General features: G+C 43.0%; 2 protein-coding genes across 9 annotated transcripts in view; both read left to right on the plus strand.

Moving 5' to 3' along the window:
- Positions 1 to 12,519, plus strand: part of WRN (WRN RecQ like helicase) — an 89,806-nt gene extending 77,287 nt beyond the window's left edge. For all 8 annotated transcript variants that reach the window (XM_058173216.1, XM_058173220.1, XM_058173214.1 and 5 more), the window contains 3 exons: positions 9,357 to 9,449; positions 10,699 to 10,839; positions 11,451 to 12,519. In XM_058173216.1, the coding sequence (XP_058029199.1) occupies positions 9,357 to 9,449; positions 10,699 to 10,839; positions 11,451 to 11,570 (354 nt within the window). In that variant the 3' untranslated portion in view covers positions 11,571 to 12,519. The remainder of the gene's footprint in view (positions 1 to 9,356; positions 9,450 to 10,698; positions 10,840 to 11,450) is intronic.
- A 3,029-nt stretch (positions 12,520 to 15,548) lies between these two features.
- Positions 15,549 to 17,054, plus strand: part of GTF2E2 (general transcription factor IIE subunit 2) — a 45,381-nt gene continuing 43,875 nt past the window's right edge. Inside the window, exon 1 of the mRNA XM_058173223.1 lies at positions 15,549 to 15,703. The gene's annotated coding sequence lies outside the window, so the exon portion shown is untranslated. The remainder of the gene's footprint in view (positions 15,704 to 17,054) is intronic.

Here is a 17,054-nt window from a genome sequence, read left to right on the forward strand (position 1 = left end):
TCGGGGGGCGATGGGAGGAGCCCCGGAGCTGTTGCGTCCCAGCGGTGATCCTGGTGGCCTTCCGGGCTTCCGTTGGCCTTTTCGGTTTTCCGGCGGCGGGTCAGGGGGGGCCTTTGTGGCATCTTGGGCCCCCGCCCTGATGAAGGAAGATCCAGTCGCTCGGAAGAGGGGTGACTTGGAGCTGGGTGACTTCGTGGGGCGATGGGAGGAGCCCCGGAGTGGTTGCGCCCCAGCGGTGATCCGGGTGGCCTCCCGGGCTTCCGTCGGCCTTTTCGGCTTCCCGGCAGCGGCGGCAGCCTGGTTCCCCTCAACGGCGTCGGCGCCGGTGGGGCCTCGGGCTGCTGATGGGATTTGGCGGCTGGCGTCCCTTCTGGATGGTGGGGATTTCGGCGGCCTCCCAGCGGCGGTGATGGGGCTTTTTCGGCGGCGATGGCCAGGCGGAGGTGAACGGCGGTGGCGGCCTGCCGCGGTGCTCCGAGGCTGCGGATGGCCTGGTAGGCCCGACGTGGGAGTAGCCTTGGCCCAGCGGGTGAGCAGCCTGGTTTGGTGGGCGAACGCGCGGCCTAGCGGCCAGGTAGCTTGGCGGCCTGGCGGCTGGGCCTAGCGGTCGCCAACTGGCCCGGTGGATGCCTGTTGGTTACCTTGAGGAATGCCCATGGGCCCAGCTGACACCCCTTTTATCATCTAATATCTCAACATCTTTACCATCGTTCCTTCCCCCTTCTTCCATAGTCTACCCCTGGTTGTATATATGGGGTGGTGAATTGACTGAGATAGCGGTTTGGTCATCTACCACATAAGGATTACCATCAATTGCTTCCCATCAGGACAGACTGGTCGTGGTCACTTTATGATCTTTTATCATCTTGACCAGCCCAGGATGGGCCTTCTTGCCGGATTTTCTCTGTTATGCAAACGTTTACAGCGACTGACCTTCTTGCCCTGCGAGACTCCCCTCTCTTGCGGGTTTGGCCCTCCATATTATCGAGGGCCTACCTTGAGGACGGGCTTTGGAGCCCCGAGAGGTGGCATGCTAAAAATAGGAGGCTTAGGGTTTTTTTAATTAGTTGTTTTAATAGATTTTTTAAGGGGAGTTTTAATGGGGATTTTAAGGGATGGGAGGGGTGGGGGAGGGAAGAGACGGGTAAGGGGAAAAACCCGTCGGGGAGGGAATGTCCAGTCCCGGGGTCAGTTCACGGCGTTTTCTTATCTGGTCCGAGGGCGGGGGGGGAGGGGTGTGTTCCAGGTGTTGAGGGTCATTCCATCTGTACGGTAAATGGGAGGGGCAGATATGGCGGAAGCAAGGGGCCGTATCATTTTGTGGGAGCACGAGCTCGCTGCTTAAAAGCGATCACGTGCTCCAGCCCCTCAGTCCTTTTCCGTTCCCCGGAAGGCCAAGATCCTCAGAGCTTGGGCCCCCGGTTGATGCTGTGCAATATCCGGTCCGTGGTCAATAAGGCCCCCCTGATCTGCAATCTTATTTAGGGGGAATCCGCGGACTTTATGGGTATTACGGAGACCTGGTTGGGCACAGAAGGGGGTGTACCCCTGGTTGAACTGTGCCCTCCGGGATTCTGAGCATTCCATCAACCGAGGGCCCAGGGTAGGGGTGGAGGGGTGGCGGTTGTGATGAGGGAAGGTCTGGAGCCGAGAGAGTCCACTGTGCCTCAGATAGCCGGTTGTGAATCCCTCCTTGTGAAGTGGGGCCATAGGAATCAGATGGGTCTGTTGATCGCGTACCTGGCTCCTTGGTGCGTGACTACAGCCCTGCCTGAGCTACTGGAGGTGCTTGCCGGAGTGGTGGTTGAGATTCCCAGACTTTTGGTCATAGGGGATTTCAACTTGCCATCGGCCGGCTTGTCATCAACGGTGGTCCAGGAGTTCCAGGCTTCCATGACGGCCTTGGACCTGATTCAAGTAATTGATGGCCCTACACACATAGTGGGGTCCACACTGGACGATTTATATCTCTGGACAGTGGTTTAATGATCTGGTATTACGAGATTTAGTGACGGAACCTATGTTCTCCTCCGCCTAGACTTTCAGACCGCCACTCACCACCGCAGGGAGACGGAACCAATGCGTTGGTTCCGTCCCAGGCGCCTGATGGACCCCGAGAGGTTTCTGACGGAGCTTGGGCCGTTTCCTGAAGATCTTGCCCACGGCACGGCCGAAGAACTAGTTGCGGCCTGGGAAAAGGCCGCGGCTGGGGCTTTGGACCGTGTCGTGCCTTTGCGGCCTCTGACCCGGCGCAGATCTCAATTGGCTCCTTGGTTTTCTGAGGAGCTGAGAGAGATGAAACGCCGGAGAAGACGCCTAGAGAGTATTTGGAGGTCTAGCCATTCCGAGGCTGATCGGACACTACTGAGGTCTTTTACTAAGACCTACCTAGTGGCAATGAGGGAGGCGAAACGTTCCTACGTTTCCACCCTCATTGCATCGGCAGATAACCACCCAGCCGCCTTGTTTCAGGTGACCCGCTCCCTTCTTCACCAAGGGGGACGGGATGACCCCTTACAGGGATGAGCTGAGGAGTTTAACGGTTATCTATACGATAAAATTGTTCAACTTCGGGATAGTTTGGACCAAGATTGCAATGATCCGACCGAGATGACAGAGTCGCGTCTTGTTGAGATTATTTGGGATGAGTTTGATTCTGTGGCTCTCGAGGACGTGGACAGGTTGCTGGGGAGGTTACATGCAACTACATGTTTACTGGACCCGTGTCCTTCCTGGTTAGTGCTGGCTGCTCAGGAAGTGACACGAGGCTGGCTCCAGGGGATTATAAATGCTTCTTTGGTGGAGGGGGTTTTCCCCGCCGCCTTGAAAGAGGCGGTGGTGAGACCTCTCCTCAAGAAGCCTTCCCTGGACCCAGCTATTTTGGGAAACTATCGTCCTGTCTCCAACCTTCGCTTTTTGGCGAAGGTTGTAGAGAGTGTGGTGGCATGGCAGCTTCCCCGGTACCTGGATGAAGCTGTCTATCTAGACCCGTTCCAGTCCGGCTTCCGGTCCGGATATAGCACGGAGACAGCTTTGGTCGCGTTGGTGGATGACCTCTGCAGGGCCAGGGATAGGGGTTGTTCCTCTGCCTTGGTCCTGTTAGATCTCTCAGCGGCTTTTGATACCATCGACCATGGTATCCTGCTGCACCGGTTGGAGAGTTTGGGAGTGGGAGGCACCTTTTATCAGTGGTTCTCCTCCTATCTCTCTGACCGGTCGCAGACGGTGTTGACAGGGGGGCAGAGATCAACCGCGAGGCGCCTCACTTGTGGGGTACCTCAGGGGTCGATTCTCTCGCCTCTCCTGTTCAACATCTATATGAAGCCGTTGGGCGAGGTCATCAGTGGCTGTATGCTGATGACACTCAGCTGTACTTTTCCACCCCGGGCCACCCCAACGAAGCTGTCGAAGTGCTGTCCTGGAAGCTGTACGGGTCTGGATGGGGAGAAACAGACTCAGGCTCAATCCATCCAAGACGGAGTGGCTGTGGATGCCGGCACCCCGGTACAGTCAGCTGCAACCGCGGCTGGCTGTTGGGGGCGAGTCATCGGCCCCAACAGAAAGGGTGCGCAACTTGGGCGTTCTCCTGGATGGACGGCTGTCTTTTGAAGACCACCTGGCGGCCGTCTCCAGGAGAGCTTTTTACCAGGTTCGTCTGGTTCGCCAGTTGCGCCCCTTCCTTGACCGGGATGCCTTATGCACGGTCACTCACGCTCTAGTCACTTCTCGTCTGGATTATTGCAATGGTCTCTACATGGGGCTACCCCTGAAGTGCACTCGGAGGCTCCAGTTAGTCCAGAATGCAGCTGCGCGGGTGATTGAGGGAGCCACACGTTGCTCCCGGGTAACACCGCTCCTGCGCAGTTTGCACTGGCTACCTGTGGTCTTTCGGGTGCGCTTCAAGGTGTTGGTTACCACCTTTAAAGAGCTCCATGGCTTAGGGCCCGGGTACTTATGGGACCGCCTGCTGTTACCCTATGCCTCCCACCGACCCGTACGCTCACACAGAGAGGGCCTTCTTAGGGTGCCGTCCGCCAAGCAATGCCGGCTGGCGGCCCCCAGGGGAAGGGCCTTCTCTGTTGGAGCACCTACCCTCTGGAACGAACTTCCCCCTGGTTTGCGTCAAATACCTGACCTTCGGACCTTTTGCCGTGAATTGAAAACGTACTTGTTCATCCAAGCGGGACTGGCTTAATTCTTAATTTTTAATTTTTGAATTTTTGAATTTTAATAATTTTAAATTGGGTATTCTGTTTTATTGGGTCAAATTTGACGGTTTTTAAATTTTTCGGCCATTATAGAATATGTTATTTTAATTTGTTGTTTTAAAATTGTATATTGTATTGTTTTAATTTGGCTGTACACCGCCCTGAGTCCTTCGGGAGAAGAGCGGCATAAAAATCTAAATAATAAATAAATAAATAAAATAAATAAGTGGATCACATGGTCATTAAGCAAATCTGACTCCCCCCCATCATTGCTTGTTGGAAGCCAACTGAGAAGGTCACAGATGGTGATCATATGAGCCCAGGACTCTGCAATTGTTGTAAATATATGTTGGTCGCCAAGCATCCAATTTTTAAATATAGCACTATGTGGATGCTATGACGGTCATAAGCGCAAGGACTGAATGTAAGTCACTTTTTTCAGTGCCGTTGTAATTTTGAACAGTCACTAGATGAATGGTTGGTTTTAAGTCGAGGACTACCTGTAGTTTGAGAGACCCTGACAAAGTGTTTAAATATTTAATCTCTCATATTTACCTGGCTTAGATAAGAACCCCTATATCAAAACTTCATAGCATTCCTCAAAACGTAATTGGCTCTCCTACATTTTTGCATCTTTGTATCGTTACATCAGAATATGCAGAATTCTGTCATGGGCAGAATTTTTTTTTATGTATGGAATCTTTATGGGGAAAAAAACATGTTTTTTGAAAAAAAAAAACAGCTGCAGTGATATACTGCCATGGAAACATTAATAACATTCAGCCTTACTTCACAATCACAGTAGTAGCCTTGAAGTACACCATTTAATATAACTCTTGCATAACTAATCAGTTAGTCTTAGAGGCTAACAGCTTCATTTTACCCTACCCCGAATTAGAAAGAAAGGGTCGTAGAAAGAAAGAAAAAAGCTTCAGGGTCCACAGAGATATTTTATGAAGTAAAGAGTAAAGAAAGATGCCACCATGTATTCGACAGGAGTTTTTAAAATAATCATTGCTTTGACTGATAAGTGTCACATTCCCCAAATGTTGTGAAATACTCATTTGTTAAAGCTATGCCATGTTTTGTCTATATTATTTTTGAATGAGGGATAAGTACTAAAATAGTTAACCAGTCTTTTAAATAGTTTGATGTACTTTTCCCCCAGTTAATTATTTTGTTTAATTTCTTCCTTCCCCCTTTTGATATTTTCCATAGTTGCATATATTATGTTTGCTATTGGGTAACTGATATAATGGCCTCATAGTGCTATGTAATCAATCAGATTTGGTTATGTAGTGATTTTATTGAAGCTAAGTTACATAAGTTCTTCTAGTAATATTGTCAGTCTAATTAAATAATTTTTTTTGCTCTATTTCCAGAGTAGCTGTACAAAATTTGCCCAGAGAGGGACATATCTCAGGATTGCTGGGGGTTTTTTTTAATTAAAAATACCCAAACTTTTTGATACACTATTTTTAAAAAAAATAAAAAAAGCAACTGTAACAAACTGCTTCTGTATATTAATGCTAGGTTTGCTTCTCAGTTTGCTGCTCCCAAGAGCATGTGAAATTAGATAGCCAACAAATTTTAAAATACCCAAGGACTAATTAGCAAGGAGCAATAATACAATTAAGGCTTGGTAATTTGATGCCCTGTATCAAATGACTATTGATTATAATGTGCACTCGTGTCTGTTTTCTGAGAGAAAGTCAGCAAACAAAATATGCAGTTATCTCTATGTGAAGAAAATAATTGGCAAAGTTACAAAGATATATTAAAAAGCTACTTGATGTGATTAGCATAGTATAGTAAAAAAAAAAGTTTTTCCCCATTCATAAACTGTAGTAACACTTTTACCTTTACTACATCACTCCATAGCTGCCTAGAATGACTAAAATACTTGTCTACTTCTCTTCAGTCACTGAACTACTGCTTCTCTAAGAATTTAACAAAAGAACTTATTGCCATTGTAGCACAACCTAAATGGCCTCTAAAATAAGTATGCTTTTGATTTATAGATTGAATTGCATAAAATGAGCTTTGTCAGAATATTCATCAGCTAAATGTTTAGTTGGTTGATCTGCTGATTTAATCAGTTGAAATTATTTATACAGTACTATTTACAATAACATTGCTCAATTGCTAGTGAGAGACCAAAAGGAAGGAACCAGAGCTGCTTTGGTCTTTGTGTGCTGTAAAATATTCATAAGTGGATGTCAGTATGTTCAATAAATTAGTATTCTTTCTATCTATATTTTTATTTATATATCTTTGTCTGTGCATACATCAAAGATACATATAGAGCCAGAAATACCTCCTTATCCATCTGGGTCCCCAGGTGTCCTTTCATATCCTTGTACCTTGATTTTTATATTGGAATTAGTATCTTTCAATGTCATATACGTTTTGAGACAGCTTAATAAATATGACTAACTTTTGCAACTACATACCCTGTTTCCCCCAAAATAAGACATCCCCTGATAATAAGCCCAATCAGGCTTTTGAGCGCATGGCAATAAGGCCAAGCACTTATTTCAGGGTTCAAAAAAATATAAGACGGGGTCTTATTTTCGGGGAAACATGGTATTAAATAATAGAATAGAATAGAATTTTTTATTGGCCAAGTGTGATTGGACACACAAGGAATTTGTCTTGGTGCATATGCTCTCAGTGTACATAAAAGAAAAGATACCTTCATCAAGAATTCTAAGGTACAACACTTAATGATAGTCATAGGGTACAAATAAGCAATCAGGAAACAATATCAATATAAATCGTAAGGATACAAGTAACAAAGTTAGTCATACAGTGATAAGTGGAAGGAGATGGGTGATGGAAACGATGGGAAGATTAATAGTAGTGCAGATTTAGTAACAGTTTGATAGTGTTGAGGGAATTATTTGTTTAGCAGAGTGATGGCGTTCAGGAAGAAACTGTTCTTGTGTCTAGTTGTTCTGGTGTGCAGTGCTCTATAGCATCATTTTGAGGCATACAGTAATAAAGCTTGTGATGTTCATAAACTTCCTAGCTAAAGAAAAGGAGTTTAAAATGAGCATCAGATATCTTAAAAACTAATCATTCAAAACTTGGGAAAACTAGTGAATTTGATCTGGCAAGAAAGCAGTATTGAGATTGTTAGGTTACAAATTTGGTACCATCAACTGAGAAGATCTCTCTATTAGTTACTATGACCTCAATAATCTTATTAACATATGAAAGGCCACATTCTTCTGCCTAAAACCTTGCTTGTAAATTAAATAATATTTTGGGGGTGGGGAGCCTAAGAGTAGAAGGATGCTCAAAGCTAGTAAGGTCTTTAAAAGTCAAAAAGAGTACTGTATACTGATTCTGGAAGTGAACAAGTAATTACTAAAGCACAACTAAGGCACTACATATTAAGTTAAGAATAACACCATGCATGTACTGGAAAATTACTGTATCATGTATAATAATTAGTGTAGAGCTAATGCATTAAGCTGATGCAAAACAAAGATGAAATAAGTTGCTGCTACCATGACCACCTGCATTCTCTCCCACACATATACATGAGCACATATATGAACAGGAGTGTATAGCCTGTTCTGAAAGAACCGAACATCACTTCCCAAGATTAAAAAACATTTACCAGTTTACACAAACCTTGTCTGACCTCTAGCTTCTTCTATTTCATAGATCTTACTACTTATCCCATAGAGCAAGTTTAGGGCATCCATGGTACATAGGATCGATGGAGCTAAAATGCATCCTAAACTTTTTATTTTTTAATATATTGATATTTGTTAAAATGAACAGCCAAAATATCATCAGGCTATCCATAGAGGATCAAAATGAGTTTATGTTGTTGCTGCTGCTGCTGATATATGAATAATACATTTTGAATTCTTTGGAAGAATTGTAAAACATGATTTCAGAACAACAGTATCACCTATTGGTAGGAGAAATAACTTTAATTTTACCTTCTAATATAGCCAGAAAAATGCTATAGCATTTGTATATAGTATTGGAAAAGTGACTGTGTTTTTAGCTACATAAGGAATATGAAATATTAGGAAAGAAACAATTTTTATATTTAGTCTGCTTATTCAAACATGTACATAAAGCCTGTGAGAGACAAGTATGTTGGCAAAGAAAGGAAAGTTCCTTTCCTCCATTGTCAACCCAGAAACCAAATGAGACCATTTACTGCCTGCATAGAATTCCTTGTTTATTTATTTATTTATTTATTATTTAAATTTCTATACCGCCCTTCTCCCGAAGGACTCAGGGCAGTTCACAGCCAGATAAAAATACACAAAATATTACAATATAAATACAATTAAAATACAATTAAAAAACTTATTCAATTGGCCGAGATTAAAAATTTAGGATAAATAATAAAAACCCATTAAAAACCCATAAAATTTAAAATTTGTTGCCTTTGACTACCAGCTTTTTAGTTAAAGGGTATGTTTTGCACTGATTGATAATCTGCTATCAAGTGTTTTTTTAATCCCTAACAACCACAGATAGATTTTCTCCATGGTGATCTGTCCCTAACCTGGTTTTCAGGTGTTTCAACATTGAACCTACTGTCATTGTTACTTAGTCCATCTACTTTGTTGCTGGTCATTCTCTTTCTTCCCTTCAACTTTTCCCAGCAATAGATTATATCATCTAATATATGTGAAGTAGAATAATTTGAGCTTGATCATTCGTGTCTTGAATGAGAACTCTGAATTGTTTTGTTCAATGATCCATTACAATATATGTCTGTCCTCTCTCTCAATTTTGGAACAAGATACTGAGCCAGTTCAAACCCAATCTGAGTGCACAGATTACAATTCAGATGAAGCTGTTATAAATATTCTATTATTGAACTGTTTTATTTCTGGCTTTTAGTTACAGCAAAAAAAATACTGAGCTTCCTTCTGCTTTATTCATTGTTTAGTAAAATAGTTTTTGTGATTATATGACTTTTAATCATGAAAAGATGCATGTGTTATTGTCCAATTTAAAACAAGTGCAAATTATGAATATAGAAATAAAAGTAACTGCAATTGTTGTTTTCAAATATTGTCTTCCAATTGATGCACTGCTATTTATATTAATGTTAATAACAATTAACTTAAATTTGATCTGTTAATATAATTTGCTTTAAACTTTCAGGAGGATTCAGTGAAGCCGCTTATTCAGGAATCTAATTCTGAGTCCTATAGAAATATAAAGCAGAATGCCTCATGTACAGATTCTTTATCCTGGGTAATTATCTAGTATATCATCCATTGATTATACCAAACAAACCAATACTAAAAATATTGCAGAGCCTCCATCAATGAATTTGTTTTAATGGTAATTTTGGAAACATTCATATTAATACCTAAGCTAAGATTGTAATATACAATGCAAACTTAGAATCATAAAATTTGTAGTGAGAAAATACATTGGAGGTAATCTAGTCCAATCCCCTGCTCAATGCAGGATCCATTGGAGTCGGGGTTAGCAAACCTACAGCCCACTGGCCAGATATGACTTGCCACCCAGCTCATCCAACCCATAGTTTCAGAAAGGAATATATTCAGTTGATTTGTGTGTGTGCATGCGTGTGTGTGTGTGTGTGTGTGTGTGTGTGAGAGAGAGAGAGAGAGAGAGAGAGAGAGTGTGCAGCCATCACTTCTTTGAGTGGCCATTTTGGCAACAATTTCACAAGCCATCTTGGCACAGGCCGAGCAACAAACCTTCCCACAAGCTGTGAGATGAAGGCAGAGCTATGAGATAGAGCTGTAAGAAGACTTTCTAGCCTCTGGTAAAGACTTATAGTAAAAAAAAATCAACACTTAACATGGCACATAACATAATCTTCTTGATATCTACTAATTCTCTTTTTTGTAGGTTTAATCCATTGCTTCTGTAACTATTTTCAGGACAATAGAAAGTAGATTAAGTTGTTCTTTTGCATAAGAATCTTTATTTAAATACTCAATACCTCATATTATGAAAGTTGGAATAAATGAAAAGTGTTTCCTATATTACATGTCCATTTTGTATGCACAAAAGATTTGGCTAGTGGATCTTTAAAATAGTTTTCCAGTGTCATGGAGAGTATGGTGTTAAATCATTGAAAAAGTTGCTTGAATTGTACAATTAAAGCATTGGCAGTGGCGTTAATAGATTATTGCAAAATGCATTGAATTATTATGTAATATAAGGATTTTTATCTTGAGCTGGATAATTGAGATATTATTTTTTGTTGCTTATAAATATTAAAAAGAAGAAAAGAACAAAACAAAGAAAACTGCTTAGAAAAATATATAACTTTCCCCTTTACACTCCAACCAATTTATAGTATTTATAAACATTTCAACCGCCTTAAAAAACATACTGTGTTTGTATCTGCCTTGGTATGTGAGGATTACACTAAGCTTTTAACTGTAATTATAGTCTATTTTGTCAGTCTTTTGTATCCAGCAGATTAGTAGAACAATTATAACTGGTTCCTCTTTTTCCAAAGATACAATGTAATAAGGAAGAGCAAGTCCTTAATCCTAAACAGGATGTCCAGAGCACTCATGAGAGTGCTATCAAATTGGCTTCATGGAACCAGAATTCAGCTAATGTTGAGGAAGATCTGTTTACTGATTCCCAGTCAGAGGTAATTGTTATTCATGTCATCCAAAACAGACTTAGGCAAACTTAATGATATGTTGAATGTATTTTATTTGATTTTACAACTAGGTTCTAGTACTTTTCTTAGTTTCTGTGATCATTTAATATCAAATAATATGTAAGTTCTTATCCCAAGAAGCTATACTTTTGGCTTCCTTTTGCTTTCTAAGTTGCTTGGGGGGGAATTATCTTGGAAAGCACTTATATACAAGAAAAAAATGCAAGTAGAAAAATAGGGACCACCTTTGGTGGGAAGGTAATAGCGTTCTGTGCACCTTTGGTGTTTAGTCATGCCGGCCACATGACCATGGAGACGTCTTTGGACAGCACTGGCTCTTTGGCTTTGAAACAGAGATGAGCATCGGCCCCTAGAGTTGGGAACAACTAGCACGTATGTGCAAGGGGAACCTTTACCTACACACACACACACACACACACACACACCCCAAACTCATAAATCCATCCAACAGGTTAAAAAGTGGAATAAAGTATTGTAAAAATGTCACTACTTGGGAAGATTGTCTTTTGATGTATATCTTGTCTGAGTAACAATTACATAGTTAAATGAAAGAATAAATTGATGATTTTTTTTTCTAGCTGTTAAATCAGCCTTCAAAGAGGAAATTACCAGAGTGGTTTGGAACATCAAAGGAAATAATTCCTCCTGTTAAAGTATCTAAAAAATCCAGAGGAGGGAGTAAAGGACTCTTCAGTTGAAACTGGAAATGGCACAACAATGTATTTATACATAACAACTTCATGAAGATGACATTCTTCTACTTTATTGTGTCTCACTCAAGTGAGTTTTCCATTAACAGCCCTTCTAGAAAAATTAAGGGGACTTATCAAACTGTGAAAGTGAGCCCAGGCAAAGAAAGAAGAAAAAGATTAATAGTTTAAATCAGAGTGCACATTGCACGGAATGTATGTGTTATGTATTGATGTGAATTGTTCCTTCTCAGATTTAATCACCTATTAAGGAGGATATTGGAACCTGTATTCAGAAGCACCTGAATTCTCAAAAATATGTGTAACACATATGGTTCCACTTCAAATACTATGTTGACATTTAAGAGAACTGTGTTTTCAGGAAATGGACATGCCCATATTTTTTTTGTAATACACTATTTTTAAGGAAGACATTCCGGTGAAAAATAACATTAAAAAGCAGGATACCATGTGCAATGCTACTTAATTTTTTTTAATTGTTAACTTTTTTTTCCTTCTCTTTCAATTACTTTTGGCACTTTTCTACAAAAAATAAAACTTGTTTATCATTAAAAGTTGTGGTTCAGCTTGGTGTTTGTGTTCAGAAGAGATGATTAGCTCTTGATGACTGGATGGACATTTTTTTGACCAAATACATACCGGTAAGTAATTTGCCATTGTTGCCTTCTGTGATTATTGTTTTGACATCCTTATCCACTATAGTATCCTGGGATTTCCAGGTGGTCTCTCATCCAAGAGAGATAAGAGCAATCATCCAGTTTGATTGTTTAGCTTTTTTCAGGCTAGTTTTTTTGTTGCCATCTGCTTGGGTGAAGTAAATAGATTTTTTTTTAAATTGCTATCCTTAAATGATAGACTCCTTAAAAAATTCAAGCTTGACAATTCATCTTCATCCTTCTCCCACTCCCTTGTTAAAATTTATCCTATCTGTTCTGTATATGGCTCATGAATAAACTATTTATTTATTTATTTATTTATTTATTTATTTATTCATTCATTCATTCATTCATTCATTCATTCATTCATTCATTCATTGTTTCAATTTCTATACCGCCCTTCTCCCAAAGGACTCAGGGCGGTTTACAGCCAAAGTAAAGACAGTTAGTACAATTTTTAGGACCAGTTTAAAAGGAAAATTTAGAGTTGGTTTAAGATCTTAAAACCAATAAAACCCCTTATTAAAACCCCACTAGGCCAGTCCTGCACGGTGAAACAAAAATGTTTTCAGCTCGCATCGAAAGGTCCGAAGATCAGGGAGTTGACGGATACCTGGTGGTAACTTGTTCCAGAGGGTTGGTGCCCCCACAGAGAAGGCCCTCCCTCTGGGCGCCGCCAGCTGACATTGACTGGCCGACGGCACCCTGAGGAGAATCTCCCTATGGGAGCGCACTGGTCGATGGGAGGTCGCCAGTAGCAGCAGGCGGTCCCGTAAGTAACCCGGTCCTATGCCATGGAGCGCTTTGAAGGTGGTAACTAACACCTTGAATTGCACCCGAAAGACCACCGGAAGCCAGTGCAGCCTACGCAGGAGAGGTGTTATATGGGAGCAACGAGTCGCTCCCTCTATCACCCGCGCGGCCGCATTCTTAACTAATTGGAGTCTTCGGGTGCTCTTCAAAGGAAGCCCCATGTAGAGAGCATTGCAATAGTCCAGATGAGAAGTGACGAGGGCGTGAGTGACTGTGCACAAGGAATCCCGGTGCAAGAAAGGACGCAACTGGCGTATCAGGCTGACCTGGCAAAAAGCTCCTCTGGCGACGGCCATCAAATGCTCTTCCAACGACAGTCGTGCATCCAGAAGGACGCCCAGATTGCGGACCTTCTCTGTGGGGGCCAATGACTCGTCCCCCACAGACAGCAATGGCCTCAGCTGATTATACCGGGACGCCGGCATCCACAGCCACTCAGTCTTGGCAGGGTTGAGTCAAAGCCTGTTTTTCCCCATCCAGACCCACACGGCCTCCAGACAATGGGACATCACCTCAATGGCTTCGCTGGGGTGGTTGGGAGTGGAAATGTACAACTACGTATCATCAGCGTACAGATGACATTGCACCCCAAAACCACGGATGATCTCGCCCAGCAGCTTCATATAGATATTGAACAGGAGAGGCGAGAGAACCGACCCTTGGGGCACCCCAAATAAGAGGTGTCTCGCGGTCGATCTCTGCCCCCCTGTCAACACCGTCTGCGACCGGACAGAGAGGAAGGAGGAGAACCACCGAAAAATGGTGCCCCCCACTCCCAGCCCCCCTAGCCGCCGCAGCAAGATACCATGGTCGATGGTATCAAAAGCCGCTGAAAGATCTAATAGGACCAGGACAGAAGAACAGCCTCTGTCCCAGGCCCTCCAGAGATCATCCACCAACGCGACCAAAGCCGTTTCAGTGCTGTACCCAGGCCGGAAGCCGGAAGTCCAGATAGACAGTTTCGTCCAGGTACTGAGGGAGCTGATGCGCTACCACACTCTCAACAACCTTCGCCACAAAACGAAGGTTGGAGACTGGATGGTAGTTCGATAAAACAGCTGGATCCAGGGAGGGCTTCTTGAGGAGGGGTCTCACCACAGCCTCTTTCAAGGCTGTAGGGAAGACACCCCCTATCACAATTATTCATAGTTAATTTTTTTGTCTGAAAACAACTTTATAGAAGTTAGCTTAAAACAACCTAGAACATTTAGAAATTCTTAGTATCTGACTAACAATAATATCTATGAAAAAATGAGTTACAGTAAAGTGGGGTGCAGTCAAGATACATACATGGGGTGTCTCATAAGGAAACTTCTCTACAAAGTTATCCCACTGAATATTGTGATGGACTTTCTAAAATGAATGGATGCTACCAAGTAACCTTCAAGCCCTTGCCAGTCCATGATTAACATATTTGATTACAAAGAAGCTTTCAAATGATGTAACTTAGGTTCAGAGTTTTATTTTAGCAATAGCACTTAGACTTATATACTGCTTCATGGTCCTTTACAGCCCTCTCTAGGTGGTTTACAGTGTCAACATATTGCCTCCAACAATCTGGGTCCTCATTTTACCCATCTCGGAAGGATGGAAAGCTGAGTCAACCTTGAATTGGTGGGATTCAAACTGCCAAACTGCTGGCAGTCAGCAGAAGTAGCCTACAGTATTGCATTTCTAACCACTGCGCCATCACAGCTCATTTTGATGTTTTGTATTTTTTTTAAACATGCCAGGTTATTCTTGGAGACTTCAGTCAGTTCTCATCACTTTTTCCAAAATTTAGATAGCTTTGGAGGTTTAGATAAAAGCCTCTCTGTGCATTTAGCGTATAGTAGTATGGTGTAGAGCAGGGGTCTCCAACCTCGGCAACTTTTAAGGCTTGCGGACTTCAACTCCCAAAATTCCGGGATTTGAAGTCCACAGGTCTTAAAAGTTGCCAAGACTGGATACCTCTGTTGTAGAGTACTCATGGAAGCGAATGGGATCAGCAGGAAGCAGACTGGATTTAGCCATCGCCAAGCCAAATACTGTATTTTGTATAGCAACATTTTAGTAGCTCTAGCCCAAAATGTTTGCGTTCTGGGAATTCTACCTATGGCAGGGGTCTCCAACCTTGGCAACTTTAAGACTTGCGGACTTCAAACTCCCAGAATTCCTCAGTCAGCAAAACTGGCTGAGAAATTCTGAGAGTTGGAGTCCGCAAGTCTTAAAGTTGCCAAGGTTGGAGACCCGTCCTATGGAATTTGCTTCCCTCTGAGATCTAGAGCACTCAATCTGCACTCTTACTGTACTCCTTTCCGCAGGCTATGCAAGCGTTGCTGCCCAGGGGATTCTGGGAGTTGAAGTCTACACCTCTTAAAATTACTAAGGTTGAGAAACGTGGCTAAAACCATAAATTCAGCAAGCTCTATTCCTTCTCCTATGGAGAGGGGAGGGCAGTACTTCGCTCCGCAGATGACTTCCTGTTGCCATAGCAATTGTCCTACTTCCGGACCTTTCCTTTAACTCTGACGCAAAATGCAATGGACCAGCGACAGGAAAGATGGGCGCTCTTAAATAGGAACTACTAAGCCAATCGGAAAGCAGGAGCCGGTGGGCTCCGCGGATTCGCCCGTCTTCCTTCTTGCCGTTTGGAGTCTCCCCATGCGCGAGGTGAGTGGCTTGGCGCGAAGTCTCGGGGATGGAGTTGGCGGGATTGAGAGCCGTTCGGGAGGAGGGGAGGGACGAGTGGCGACGTTGTGCCGCCGCCTCGGGTGCGGAGTTGCGTAGCTCGACTCCCTCAGGGGGCCGAGGAGTTCGGCAGCCCCTCGGAAACAGGGGCGGTCCACGGGGAAAGCGGAAGACGGGAGAATTCTGGGCAGATCAACGAGGAAACGCCGCTTTCGCATTTTAAACACGGGAGGCTCGCGGGAGCCTTCGAGCTGTGCGGCGGGGTAGTTTCGTGAGAGGAGGCCACGAAGCGGCCGAAGATCCTTTCTGGCCGGGACTATCTCGGTGGAAGTCTTGATTAGAGACTTAAAAGGATTCTCGCGCAGTGCAGCTCCCTCAGCAAGATGCCTCTCTTTAGAGAATTCCCGACAGACGGTGGCTCAAGCCCTGCTTTAAATATTTTTTGCGAAGGAGAATTTGTTCCCTAGCTGAACGACTAGTAGGGCGTTCAGCCGAAATCAAATGTCCATCTTTTGCTTCTTGCCCATCCCCCCAGAGCAGCAGACGTTTATGCAGGGCAGTCTTTCAGATATACTCCAGATCTTGGCTGTGCCTAAAATAAGTTGCCTAAGAACTACTGTGAGAAACGGACTCACCAGCCAGAAATTTGTCAGAGTCATGGAGTGAAGCAGCAGTTCATTACAAAATAGGTTCTTGCAAGAGCAGGTAGCTAGCAAGTAGGCACACACAGAAATACATTTCTCCAGCTTTTTATTCCCTCCACCACACGCACAAATTCCTCTCCTGCAGGCCCTGCAGACAAAGACTGCACAGGGTCACAATCTTCTTGGAACACCTGTTTCCCCTCTCCATGAACTTTCCCATGTTTAATCTGTCTCCCCATCTTTTGCCCAGTTTCCCTTTTTCTAGACTACCTTTTGTCCCTTTTTAGATTTATTTCTGAACCTGTTAACATTTCCTGTTTCCTTACAATCCAAGCAGCATAAGCATAATAAATTGAAACAAGCACTATTATCATCGGTTTCTTATGCTACGGGTGACATTCTCAATACTCAAGAGTGGAATGTAAACAGACCTTTCTACTGATGCAGTTTAAAACTGCATTCATGTTTTGTAGTAGTTGTGTGGTATTGGTAAGATAGATTCTCCTTGATTGCCACTGAGATGAATATGGCATAAACATTATACAAATAAAACTTGTTACATTAAAATGTCTAGTCTATATACACATGTAGTTTTCAAACTAAGCCTTGCCTATCCTACACTACTGCTTTTACCAAATACATTTGCACTTGTTTGAAATGTGTATTCCTGAAAAAACGTCCTTTGTGCT

This window comes from Ahaetulla prasina, chromosome 2, assembly GCF_028640845.1.
Source record: "Ahaetulla prasina isolate Xishuangbanna chromosome 2, ASM2864084v1, whole genome shotgun sequence".
NCBI lineage: Eukaryota > Metazoa > Chordata > Lepidosauria > Squamata > Colubridae > Ahaetulla > Ahaetulla prasina.